The 13,713-nt window shown below is 45.6% G+C and overlaps 1 protein-coding gene across 1 annotated transcript in view; it reads left to right on the top strand.

Moving 5' to 3' along the window:
* Positions 1-13,048, top strand: part of LOC142312968 (uncharacterized) — a 408,714-nt gene extending 395,666 nt beyond the window's left edge. Inside the window, exons 10-13 of the mRNA XM_075351957.1 lie at positions 4,584-4,692; positions 4,776-4,873; positions 5,071-5,161; positions 10,835-13,048. Coding sequence (XP_075208072.1) covers positions 4,584-4,692; positions 4,776-4,873; positions 5,071-5,161; positions 10,835-12,000 — 1,464 coding nt within the window. The 3' untranslated portion in view covers positions 12,001-13,048. The remainder of the gene's footprint in view (positions 1-4,583; positions 4,693-4,775; positions 4,874-5,070; positions 5,162-10,834) is intronic.
* Positions 13,049-13,713: the final 665 nt, after the last annotated feature.

Raw genomic sequence — 13,713 nt, forward strand, 5'->3', positions numbered from 1 at the left:
GCCGCCCATTATTCAATCTCGTATTCCCTGCTTTCCCCGCCCACTGGCGCCTATGATTGGTTGCAGCCAGACCCGCCCCCACGCTGACTGACAGCTGTCTCACTGCAACCAATCACAGCCGCCGGTGGGCGTGTCTATATCGTGCAGTACAATAAATAAATAATTAATTAAAAAAAAAACGGCGTGCGGTCCCCCCCAATTTTAATACCAGCCAGATAAAGCCATACGGCTGAAGGCTGGTATTCTCAGGATGGGGAGCCCCACATTATGGAGAGCCCCCCAGCCTAACAATATCAGCCAGCAGCCGCCCAGAATAGTCGCATCCATTAGATGCGACAGTTCTGGGACTGTACCCGGCTCTTCCCGATATGCCCTGGTGCGTTGGCAAATCGGGGTAATAAGGAGTTATTGGCAGCCCATAGCTGCCAATAAGTCCTAGATTAATCATGTCAGGCGTCTCCCCGAGATACCCTCCATGATTAATCTGTAAGTTAAAGAAAATAAACACACACACCCGAAAAAATCCTTTATTTGGAATAAAAGACAAAAAAAACACCCTCTTTTACCACTTTATTAAAATCCCCAAATACCCCTCCAGGTCCGACGTAATCCAGAGGTCCCGCAACACATCCAGCTCTGCTACATGAAGCTGACAGGAGTGGCAGTAGAACACCGCCGCTCCTGTGAGCTCCACGCAGTAACTGAAGTGAATGGCGCTGTCAGCGGGGACGTCACTGAGGTAATGCCGGTGTGTGTGTGCGGTGATGATGGGTGCGATAGTGTCGGGATGTGTGCAGGAATGATGAGGGCTGTAGTGTCGGGATGTGTGCGGGGATGTCGGGCTGTGTGCGGGGATGCCGGGCTGTGTGCGGTGATGTGTGCGGGGATGTCGGGCTGTGTGCGGGGATGTCGGGCTGTGTGCGGGGATACCGGGCTGTGTGCGGTGATGTGTGCGGTGATGTCGGGATGTGTGCAGGGATGTCGGGCTGTGTGCGGTGATGTGTGCGGGTGTTAAAGCCGGGCTCTTGTTTCCTCTCAGGTAGCTGGGACGGATCGGCCGGTTGTGAGAGTAACGGTTTAACACACCAAGACAAGACAAGTCTATAGTATATCATATAACTCTGTCTTTAATGGAATCGGAAGGTTTCTTATACCTTTCAAGCTGATTACGCAATATGAGACATGTGATATGATTACACAACTTTAGATAGATACCACATATGGTTATTTTCAGACTTCAAAGAAGATATTACCACATAAGGAAGGATAATGTCTCAAGGCCAAAAGAGATTTAGTTTATCATAACAAAAAGCGTTCAAGGGATGTGATCAATCAACCCTTGTAATACAGACTACGTATTCCAAGAGGAGTATATAAACAAAAGAATAACAATTCTAGGGAACTTAATGATAATCATAGCAAATGGCAGATGTGGAATCATAGCAAATAGCAGATGTGGAATAGAACATCAATTACTCATTCCTGGTTGCATAACCAGTCAAATACCCATATGTGGAATATAACGAATTTATGAACTAACTGAAGACCAAGACAAAATGGCTTCTCTAACAATTCCCCTCTTTTGATTAATTATGTTCTATCTCATCTGTCCCTTCCTATAGGGTAGACCGCAGAGACTTGTCCTACTTCACAATACACTAGGCTTTCCCTACGCGCATCATGGGGTCCTGCCATGTGTGCGGTGATGTGTGCGGGGATGTCGGGCTGTGTGCGGGGATACCGGGCTGTGTGCGGTGATGTGTGCGGTGATGTCGGGATGTGTGCGGGGATGTCGGGCTGTGTGCGGTGATGTGTGCGGGGATGTCGGGCTGTGTGCGGGGATGTCGGGCTGTGTGCAGGGATGATGGGTGCTCTCTCTCTCGTCCCAAAGAAAACTTAACGCAATGCGTTATTTCACTGGAATCCGTGGCCTTTATTATGACACTTTTTGCAAGGCATCCGTCACATGCGTTACACAACGCAATGTGACGGATGCCATTCAACGCAAGTGTGAAACTAGCCTACCCCCCAGCACTCCCCAGCTCTGTATGCCTCCAGCCCCCTCCCACCAGATATGTATCTCAGCCCCCCCCTTACCAGATATGTATGCCCCAGCAGCCCTCTCCTCACCAGAGCTATATGCCTCCAGCCACCCCCCCTCACCAGATCTGTGTGCGCCCCCAGCCCCAACACCAGATTTGTATGCCCCCAGCCCCCCCATCGGAGCTGTATGTGCCCCCAGAGCTGTATAAGCCCCAACACCAGAGCTATATGCCCCTTAGTAATATCTATGCTACCAGTAATTTGTATGCCACACAGTAAAGTGTATTTCCCCCAGTAATGTGTATACCCCTTAGTAACGTGTATGCCCCTCAGTGAAAAACACAGACGTTCTTCACTGACATGTTAAACACGCATATGTTCCTTCATACTTCGTGATTCACGGCACACAGTGGTTGTCCATGTGCAATCCATGATACGTGATCCGTACGCCGTGATTGCACATGGACATATACTCACCTGCCCCCGCTCCTGCTCTCCGTGGTGCTGAAGAGTCCCTCGATTCAGCATCCAGCCACCGCTCTGTCACCTCTGCAGCTGCTTCCGGGTCGGCTCTGGCTGCATAAGTGAATATGCATGCCATAATGAACCGGCCAGGAAGAAGCAGAGAGCAGCTGCCGAACTCAGCATCGCTGGAGAAGGGGAGTTGAAAAAGATTTTTATTTTAAATGTCCGTGTTTTTCTGGTACGTGTTTCACGGATCACACCATAGTGTGGTGTGTGGGACATCAGTGATGCCAGAAAAAAAACAGACATGTTTCTGTGCTGCAATCACGGATACGCATGTACGCCGCACGGAGGCACGGTCAGTGAAAAATCACTGATGTGTGTGCAGATCCATTGATTATAATGGGTCTGCGTATGTCAGTGATTCTGGTACGTATAAAAAGTAGCACATACATACCAAAATCACTGACATCTGAAACAGGCCTAATATGTATGCCCCTCAAGTACTGTCTATGCTTCAAGACCCTCCTGTGCTGTATATACTATATCCCCAGCCCCTCCTGTGCTGTATATACTGTAGCCCCTAGCCCCTCCTGTGCTGTATATACTGTAGCACCCAGCCCCTCAAGTACTGTCTATGCCCCCAGCCCCTCCTGTGCTGTATATACTGTAGCCCCCAGCCCCTCCTGTGCTGTATATATTGTAGCCCCAGCCCCTCCTGTGCTGTATATACTGTAGCCCCCTATACTGTAGCCCCCAGCCCCTCCTGTGCTGTATATACTGTAGCCCCCAGCCCCTCCTGTGCTGCATATACTGTAGCCCCCAGCCCCTCCTGTGCTGTATATACTGCATATATACAGTGTGTGTGTGTATATATATATATATATATATATATATATATATATATATATATATATATTCGTATATAAAACCCCCATCCTCCCTTGTGATACATACACAGCGGTGTCAGTGTGCACTGTGCGTTGCTAGGTCTGTTAAAGTGTTGCCAAGTGATCACATGCGAGGAGGAGCTGGATAGAGACAAGCGGGGTAGGTGAGTGCGGCTGCTGCCGGCTTCCCCATATTATTACCTCCAATGTGTGTATATGTATGATGTATATATCTATGTATGTCAGTGCAGATGACTGTGTATAGATTTGTCTGTTTATATGTATTTTAGGGAATTTGTCTTCAAATATGTATCGTATATGTGCGTATGCCTGTGCCCACGATCAGGACTCACTGTGCCCTTGAGGCAGCGGGTCCTGACCTGCAGGGCTGCACGTCTCCTCCGCAGGAGAACACAGCTGCCTGTGCCCATGATCAGGGTTCAGTGCGCTGCGGTCTGCTGCTGTGTTCTCCCTACGGAGGACGCATGCAACTGCAGCAAACAATTGATATGCTGCAGTCTGGAAAGACGCTCCGCAGGTCAGTGTTTGCTGCAGAAAAAACAAGCACAGTGAGCACAGGATTTCTAGAAACCCTCCACTGTGCTTGTACTGTACAATGCGGCGTTTTAGACACAGCAAAAACACGCTACATACAAAATGCTGCAAATACTGATCGTGGGCACGCAGCCTTAAACAATGTGATCAGCAGTGCTGAAAAGGATTGGATGTGGGCGTGACGGATTGCAAAATGGGTGTGGTAAGGGGGCATGGCTTAAAATTGCCGCTACGCGCGCCGCATACTTTGTCCCTCTTTCTCATCTTTAAATGTTGGGAGGTATGGAACTGGAGAGGTGAGGACTCTGGAAATGTCTGTAGTGAGATTTCTTACTGTGTCTCTCCATAACCAGGATTACACAGTAGTGAAGAAGACCTCTAGTGAGCGCTGTCAGGACCCTGTGTCTGAGGGATGGGGAAGACCCTTGAGCCCAATCACGGGGCATCCACCTCACCCCCCGATACATGAGGACATCAATGACCAGAAGATCCTAGAACTTACCTACAAGATGATTGAGCTGCTGACTGGAGAGGTGACACTGCTGTGAATGCTGGGACATTATACAGTAACGCTATGAAGGGATCGGGGGGTGACTGTATCATTGTATGTGTCAGGTTCCTATAAGGTGTCAGGACGTCACCGTCTATTTCTCCATGGAGGAGTGGAAGTATTTAGAAGGACACAAAGATCTGTACAAGGACGTCATGATGGAGGTTCCCCAGCCCCTCACATCACCAGGTAATAGACAGGACTAAATACACACGGCCTATAATTATCTGTATGTAAGGAATGAATTCAGTCCCTGTATGTGTTTCCCCCAGTTCTATCCAGTAAAAGGACAACACCAGAGAGATGTCCCTGTCCTCTTCTCCCACAGGACTGTATGCAAGAAGATCCCGATGTTCCTCAGGATCATCAGGTAGATGGAGAGAAGGAGCCATGAAATCTCCCTATGATGTGTAGACGGCTGTGAAGGTCTTGTGCTCAGTCTTGTTTTATCCACCAGTATTATATGTTTTATACTTGTGTAATGAGAGCGGTGGAGATGGCAGGATTAGAGCTGATCATAGATGTGACTTCTCCATCTGTCTGTGACTTCTACAATATTTGTTTCAGGTTGAAGATCTAACCCATATTAATACTACAGAGACATATATGAGGGGTGATGAGGGGTGTAAAGAGGAGATTCCTACAGATAACCGCCCAGGTGAGTAGTGACCACTAAATGCAGAGAAGTCACAGATTCTTCTCAGTCACCGGCTGTGGCTGCTTTATCCGGGTTTGTAGTCTAGCCCACAACCTATGGTCATGTGCCGCCTCCACGCCTGTAGCAGCCGGGCTGCTCGGATGCGGACCCGCTGTGTGGCTCAAAGGATCCTCCAGACCCGGGGGTCACGCGGACACGAAAAAAGGAAAAGGGGGACGTAGTTGTATGGCCTTGGCCGTATTCAGTTTGTGACGCCACCCACGGTGTGTGGTGAAGTGGGACACCACCGCTGCTGTTGTGGGACACCTGGGGGAGATGTGGTGGCAGCTGGATGTTAACCTCCCCGTGGGTAGGGATGGTTGCCCCGGGACCCAGTGTCTTTGTGCAAGGTATGGCGATGGCAGCGCGCCCGGACATACTAGGGGATGTTTGGTTACTCACAATTAAATGAATCACACGAGTCTTTTGGTAAACCAAGGTGCTGGTGGCCGGCCACCGCAGCCGGTTGTACTCTGGTCCCCCACCCGGGCTGGTGGTCGCCGTCTTTTCCTCTGCACTAGTTCTGCTGTTTGTTTAGACTTCCCGGTATGGAGCATGGGAGTCCGCTCCCGGCTTTTTGTGTACCTGAGGAGCCGTGCCCGCTGATGCTGACCCGTAGGATCTATGGGCCCTGGCGGTTGCCCTATCCCTCTCTGTGGGTGTTTGTCTGCTTTTGGGACTTTGGTTGGGACAGGACCTATAATTCTGCCCTCTTTCGGTTGATTAGCTATGCTGTTGGTTCCGGTCCTGGCTTCAGGGTCCGAGTACCCCCTCTGTGCACGGTTTCTGGGTCGGGTCTCTGGTGTCGGTACCCGCGGGCTGCAGCCCTCTCCCGGTCCACCTCGGATCTCCGGCTGCCGTCTTCCCGTCGCCTGCCGACGGAGACCACTGTCTGCCACCTAGCCAAGGTACCAGGGCTCCAACCCTGGCACCGTTCAACTTGAGCTTCTCCTCTGCTGGAGCTACACCTAGCTCCAGCCTCCACTCAAAACTACTGAACTCGAACTCAACTGTTTGTTTTCCCGCCCCGGGCTGTCTAGACCCCTAGGTTGGCGTTCCCTAACTGCCTGGTCCTGCCCACTGGTGTACCTGTCTTGCTCTGAGGGAGGTGACTAGGGTTTCAGGTCGGCTGTATGTAACCCTGTGAGGGAAGGTGTTATGCGGGGCCTAATGTGTGACTACCTGGTTTTGCCAGGGCGTCACAGTCACCATTCTGCAGCTATTATTTTGGGCATTGGACGCCATTCTGTTGGAGTTAGATAGGTTTCAGCCAGATCTTACAGGTAGGATCCACCCTATCCCCGGAAATTAGAAGATGTTGACCCATAGCTGCCCAGATCTCTAATCTGCAAAGCCAAATTACAGCATACGTAGAATATGCAGACAACATAGAAAATCATGGGAAGAAAAATATAATCTGTATGGTGGACCTCTAACAGAAAGTGGTGGATAATGATGCTGTTGAGCAAATATGAGCAAACCTGAGCTTTGGGTTCGAAAACCAACTACCAAGAAACAAAGTTTTGGTTCAATGTTCGAGTGAGTTATGAGTAAACCACTCAAGTGAGGAGCACTGTGCTTGGGTATGATTGATGCTCAGCCCTGTGAAAGTCGTGTACAGTGTTTTAATGGTTCGCACTGGGAGTAAAATCAGCATGATCAGGTGTAGGGTGCACACACGCACAAAAGTTCTTTGAAAAACCCCACACACCCTCACCCAGAAGTGTTCTGCTTATGGATGGCAGTATGTGTGTGGAGCCACGAACTGCCCAATAAAAGTCTTCTATTGATGCTCGGATCAAGTCAGGATCACAAACCGAACCTTATCTAAGGTTCGACTCTGCCTCCGAATCGAACTTCCAAAGGTCCGCTCATCTTTACTGTTGACTTCCTAGATTCTTAGTTTGGTGCCGTGTTCACCAGATTGATTGCTCTCAGCGGGAGAAACAAAATAATAATCTTGTAGTTGATGAAGAGACCTCAGTAGTCTGGAAAGCTTGCTTTGTAACATATTTTATTTTTGTTTGCCATTAATAAGTATCATAACTACAAGATTCTTATTGTTTTTCCCACTGAGAACAATGAATCCATCTTCCTAGAATCTCGGCATCTTATTGATGGATCTTCCTTCTCTCCCTTCTGCTGAATGTGCTAATAAGGGAGCTTATATCCAAAGATCGGCACAGGGTAACTGTAACATATGAGGGAGGTTAGAATTACCCCACAGTGGGTACATGGAGGCCGGGCAGCCCACCCACATTATTTCCAAAATGTAATTAGAAAAAATGGCTAATAATTAACACATGAAGTTCTGATAATTTTACCTTAAAGAACCTGAAAGATATGTTCTCTGTTTGGAATTATACATAAATGTCCATTATAAAAGAACTTGTACTGGAGCCGTCCATTGTGGAGTCCGAGAGGCAGAAAATAAAGGTCTACATTTTTTTCAACAAACTCATATTGGCCCCTACAATAGTTTAGATTGCCGAGAGCCCCCGAGCCACATACTGTAATTACTCCAGATGTGTCACCTCTAGTTACTAAATCACTGGTGGTTAAGGCTGTCGGGGTGGAGGGCGGTCATTTTTGTAGATGTGTTATTGTCTATAGTCACAGTTTTCTCTATAGTAGTTAGTACCAAAGCCGCTCTTATTTCATGGCTTTCCACTGCAGCTAGTTTTCTGCTCCTATCCAGGCCCCATTTCTCCAATCTGACATCTGTCACTTTACATGATAACGCCTTTGTAATGCTTCATCTGATCCCAGTGTTTCTGAGATTTTCTTCTGTGGCATATTCTACTTTATCTTAGCTGTAATGTTAGGTTGATTTGTTTTCCATTTATTTAAAAACAAAACTGAAATTCAACAAAAAGTGATCAAACATTGCATTTGGATGCTCTTAAAAGAAATAGTGATACCACAACATATAGTGAATAAATAGCATTTACCGTATTCTGCTTTAGTCTAAATGACTATTTTGACTCTACAGAACCCATATCTCTTTATCATCAAGAGTCTTTCAGCTACAACCATTGCGAAACTTCCATTTTTCCACTGGCTGAGAAGCAGTTTGATATAATTTTGCCCTACAAAATATTATTTCATGACTTATTCAAATATACGGGAGGCAAAATGAACAAAGAGGGTTGAAAATTATGGTCTACTGGTTCCTGCTCTGAGGTCTACTGTTAGATTGTGAACTGTTTTTGTTTTAGTAAATAATTACAATTTATATAACTTACAATTTCTTTAGCTATGTTATGCTTGTGGCTGCGAGAGGGAGTGGACTCACTGAGCATCAGCACTGGCTCAACCACAAGGGGCGTTAACTAAATGATTACCTTGTCTTCACTAGAGCCTCTGATGCTGAACATCAGAGGCTCTAGTGAAGACAAGGTTCACTACTCGCACCAAAAGTACGGCTTTCGGGTTACTTGCTACTTAGTGAATATTTCCCATTGACTTACATTGTGCCTGCTACTCGTAATGAATATGCGAGTAGCGGACAGTACTCGCTAACAGCATAGCGAGTACGAATAATTAACTACTCGCTCAACACTATATATAACAGGATAACCACAGGAACAGAGGAGCAAAGCTATATCCGGCACTCAGCCCCAGTATCCCAAACCTTATAAAGGGTGAAGGCAACTAGTGATCAGCAGCCTTTGCTCCCAGCGGATGATAACAAGCCAGTAAATGAAATGATCCAAGGCTGTTTGTCAAACTCAGCAGTGTGAACTGAGTCCGACGCCGCCATGACACCAAAAGAGTGAAACGCTGAACACCGTATGATTGACAGCTGGCCCCAGGGGTCGGGGATTGGATACTGACAGTCACTGCAGGTCCAGAGAGCACAGCTAGTATAGATAGATGCAGCAGGTATGGTAGGTACAGCTGGTATATATAGATGCAGCTGATCCGCCGGGCACAGCGCATACTAGGATACAGACATGTGTTGCACACAGCATAAGACTCAGCAAATGGAACAGGACCTGACAACTAGCAACGCATCTCTAAAGATAGACTACGGTGTCCAAGCACCTCCCATAGGGGTAGGATGTCTTAAATACCTAGGGAATAGGGCATGCTAGCCTTTTAATAATAGGTGCACAGGCTCCCAGGAGACCTGCGTGGCATATGCATGCCTTGTATATGTCGGCATCTACTGGTGACATAGAAGCCACTGCTGGGCGACCAGGAGAGTAAGTGTGCTAGCGTCTTCAGCGGGGAGAAAGGGCACGTCAGTGCAGGAACACCAGTAATGGCATTGTAAACAGTACCCCCCTACTCCCCCCCCCACTCCCTGTTTTCTAGACCTGAAAGTAATCTCTTCAGGAGGAGAGAGGAATTATTCTTCTTCCTCTGCTACCATGACCTCTGCTTAGGACCAAACCCCTTCCAATCAACCAAAAAGAGGGTTTCACCTTTTCATTGCAAAGATATATTTTGCATCAAAGATGTCTTCCCCCACCTCCCGGTGAAGGCAGGGTACCAGGGTTTTTGAAGTAGTGGCTCAGGACTAGAGATGAGCGAACTTGTTCAAAAAAGGTTCGTAAATCTCAAATTCGGCACGAGCCTTGTCCATTCGGGTTTGGATTCCCAAGAACTTTGCTCAAAATCAGTAAAATTTGGCTTTTGTTCATTAACTGTTCGCATATGCTTTAATGCTTTTCTTGTATCTTATTATCACTTTGGCTAGGATAGTGGTGCTGTATAATGAGCAGGGGGAGGTGTTTGATGAGGGGAGGAGGTGGGGAGATGTCAGAGGAGTGGCGACCTTTTTTTAATTTTTTCCTAACTTAATGATTGGATATTCTGGCAAACAATCAGTGCACTGAAACCATTAACAATGTTCAGACACAAGGGCTTGTGTCATTGGTTGTCTAAGTCACATGTCCCTTTACACACAAGAAGCGGATATGCGGCATTTATCACTGCAGATAAATACAAATTCCTAACTCTGTGCTCCTGGCACAAATAGACATTTCCGCATCTAAACAGTGCTTGCTAAATCTGTGCTCCTGCCAGCCATTGAAATTTCAGCATCGAAATTCTGATACCTAAATCTATGGCACTGCGGCCTGCAACAAATAGATATTTCGGCATATAAATAGTAATTGATAATTCTGTGGTCCTGCCACACTATCTCAGCAAATAAATGCTGATTGTTAATTTAGTGATAGATGACTGACAGGTGTGGGCCTATGGCTGTGAAATGGCTAGTTAAAAGAGAGGAAGGGTACATCAAGCATGCGTGGAAAATCCCTAGGTTGTGCTGGAAGGTGAAATAGCCATGGTGTTCGAGGTGTAAGTGGGATAGGTGCTAATGTTACTGAAAATTCTACTGAACAAACACCGGCTCGTCCTATCCACAGACAACAACCTGCTACTGGACAGGCTACTTGACTCCCTTTCTTTGGCAGCTGCACAGCAGTACGACTTGTAGATGAGGGCCAAAAAGAGCATGTACTACATTGCATGGCAAGTGCTGCTTCAAGTAGCCTCTCCACCTCAACATCACAGACAATACAGTCCTTAGCGGTAGCACCCTAATTAGATTTATAAAGATTTTTATAAATTATATCCTTACATTTTTATATATTATTAAATATAATTTTTTCTTGGCAGATGACGGTACCAGGAAATTAGAGGCACAACTGACATCTTCAATGTTTAAATCTGATGACCTTGATATCACACAAGATATCACTGAAATGAATGTCACTATTCCAGAAATACCATCATCCCGTCACACCAATGATCTATCATCTGATTCTTTTAAACAAGTTCTACCTTCTGATTCATCACAGACTTGTAAGAAAAATAAATGTCACAAAAGAGGCATTAAAAATCAAAGTTCTCTTACGGCAAAGAAGCCATTTTCAACTTCAGAATATCTAAAAATCCCTAAAAAAATTCACACAGGGGAGAAGAGATTTTCATGTTTAAATTGTGAGAAACATTTTACCTGGAAATCAAGTTTTGTAGCTCACCAAAAAATTCACACAGGGGAGAAGCAGTTTTTATGTTCAGAATGTGGGAGATGTTTTGCACGTAAATCATATTTTGTTATACATCAGAGAACTCACACAGGGGAGAAGCCATATTCATGTTCAGAATGTGAGAAATGTTTTAAACAAAAATCAAATCTTGTTACACATCAGAGAACTCACACGGGGGAGAAGCCTTTTTCATGTTCTGAATGTGGGAAATGTTTTAACAACAAATCACATCTTGGTACACATAAGAGAACTCACACAGGGGAGAAGCCATATTCATGTTCAGAATGTGGGATATGTTTTGCATATAAATCACATTTTGTTACACATCAGAAAACTCACATGGAGGAGAAGCCATATTCATGTTCAGAATGTGGGAAATGTTTTGTATATAAATCAACTCTTGTTGTACATCAGAGAACCCACACAGGGGAGAAGCCTTTTTCATGTTCAGAATGTGGGAAATGTTTTGCAGAGAAATCAAGTCTTGTTAAACACCAAAGAATTCACACTGGGGAAAAACCCTTTTCATGTTCAGAATGTGGGAAAAGTTTTGCAGAAAGATCAAGTTTTGTTAAACACCAGAGTACTCACTCAGGGGAGAAGCCTTTTTCATGTTCCGAATGTGAGAGATGTTTTGTATATAAATCCAGGCTTGTTGCACATCAGAGAACTCACACAGGGGAGAAGCCTTTTGTATGTTCAGAATGTGGGAAATGTTTTTCAGATCCATCAAGTCTTGCTAAACACCAAAGAATTCACACACGGGAGAAACCCTTGCCATGTCCAGATTGAGAGAAATATTTTACACACAAATGGCATATTTTTAAACATCACAAAACTCACAAGAGTAGAACCAATTATCATACCTAGAAGGTGAGAAATGTTTTATTTGAAAGTTATAATTTGTTGACCACTATGAAAATGCACATAGAGAGAAATCATATATTTGACAAACTGGACAAGAGAACACAAAAGAGACAGTCAAAGTAAAGGCAAGTAAGTAATAAAAAAAGGGAAAGCACATTAGAAGTTACATTAGAATTATAATATACACAGATCAAAATTAGAGAACAACACAGAATTTCCTAAATGTTAAGGTCATTGTGTAGTCCTATGTGATTATATCTTAGCATGAGTAAACTAGCAATATTTTAACCCCTTCACAACCGGCTGATTTTGCGCTTTCCGTTTCTTTTTTTCGCCATTTTTCCAACAGATGTAACTTTTTTATTTTTCAATCATTCTGGCTATGTGAGGGCTCATTTTTGCAAAACGAGCTGTACTCGTAAATGAAACCATGAGTTTTACCATGTAGTGTACTGGAAAACGGCAAAAAATTCCAAATGCGGAAAAATTGGGAAAAAAAAGTGCGATTGAACTATTGTTTTTGAGATACAGTGGAACCTTGGTTAATTAGAACAATCCTTTCTGGGAGTGTCCTTGTTACTAGTTCAGCAAAGCAAGATTTCCCATAGGAAATCATTGCTATGCAGACAATTCGTTCCACAACTTGTTAAATGTCCCATTCAGGTCCCCTATTGTGTCATTACACACATGCACAAACACGTACAAACAGGCACAAACTCACACAAACACACAAGCACCCACATATTATGCTCACCTTACCTTCCGTTCCATCGCCGGTCTCCTGGGACTTGCTGTTCTCCGGTACGGGCTGTGTATCGGGTTACGATAGCGACGAGGGAGGAACTTCCGCTGCCAGGGCGCTGACTTCAAAGGCAGGAGCCGCTTGCCTCTGATTGGCCAGCGCGCTGCCTTTGAGTAGTGGTGACGAGGAAGTTCCTGCTTCGTCTCTATGGTTGCCGATGCACAGGCTGGAGTGGAGCGGCGAACTACAGGACCAGGAGGCCAGCGATGGAACAGAAGATACACATATTATGCTCACCTTACCTTCCGTTCCATCGCCGGCCTCCTGGGTCATGTAGTTCGCCGCGAGGACGTCGCAATGAGCGGGCAGACTACAAGAACCATGAGGCCGGCGGTGGAACGGAAGGTAAGGTGAGCATAATACTGTATGTGTGTGCGTGCGTGTACGTTTGTGTCTGTGTGTGCGTGCTTGTGTGTGTTTGTGTGGACTGCAAGTGCGGGTCACAGCGCGGTGGATGTACGGAACCGGAAGGGTGTGTGGTGACGATTTTGCTCGTACAGAAAAGCTTTCTCATAAACCGGGTTACAAATTTACAGAAAGCTTTGCTTGTTAAGCGAAATTCTCGTTAAGTGGGTTACTCGTTAAGCGAGGTTCCACTGTATTTTATTCACTCTGTTCACTATATGGTACTGATATGTTGGTATGATGTCGGAGGACGGTGCGAGTTCATAGACACCAAACATGAATAGGTATACTTTTATCTAAGGGGTTGCAAAAAATCAGAAGTTTGTCTGAAAAAAGTGGTGTACATTTTACGCCATTTTTCGAGACCCGTAGCATTCTCATTTTTCAGGATTTATGGCTTACTGATTGCTTATTTTTTGCGTCTCGGGCTT

Source organism: Anomaloglossus baeobatrachus, chromosome 5, assembly GCF_048569485.1.
Source record: "Anomaloglossus baeobatrachus isolate aAnoBae1 chromosome 5, aAnoBae1.hap1, whole genome shotgun sequence".
Lineage (NCBI taxonomy): Eukaryota > Metazoa > Chordata > Amphibia > Anura > Aromobatidae > Anomaloglossus > Anomaloglossus baeobatrachus.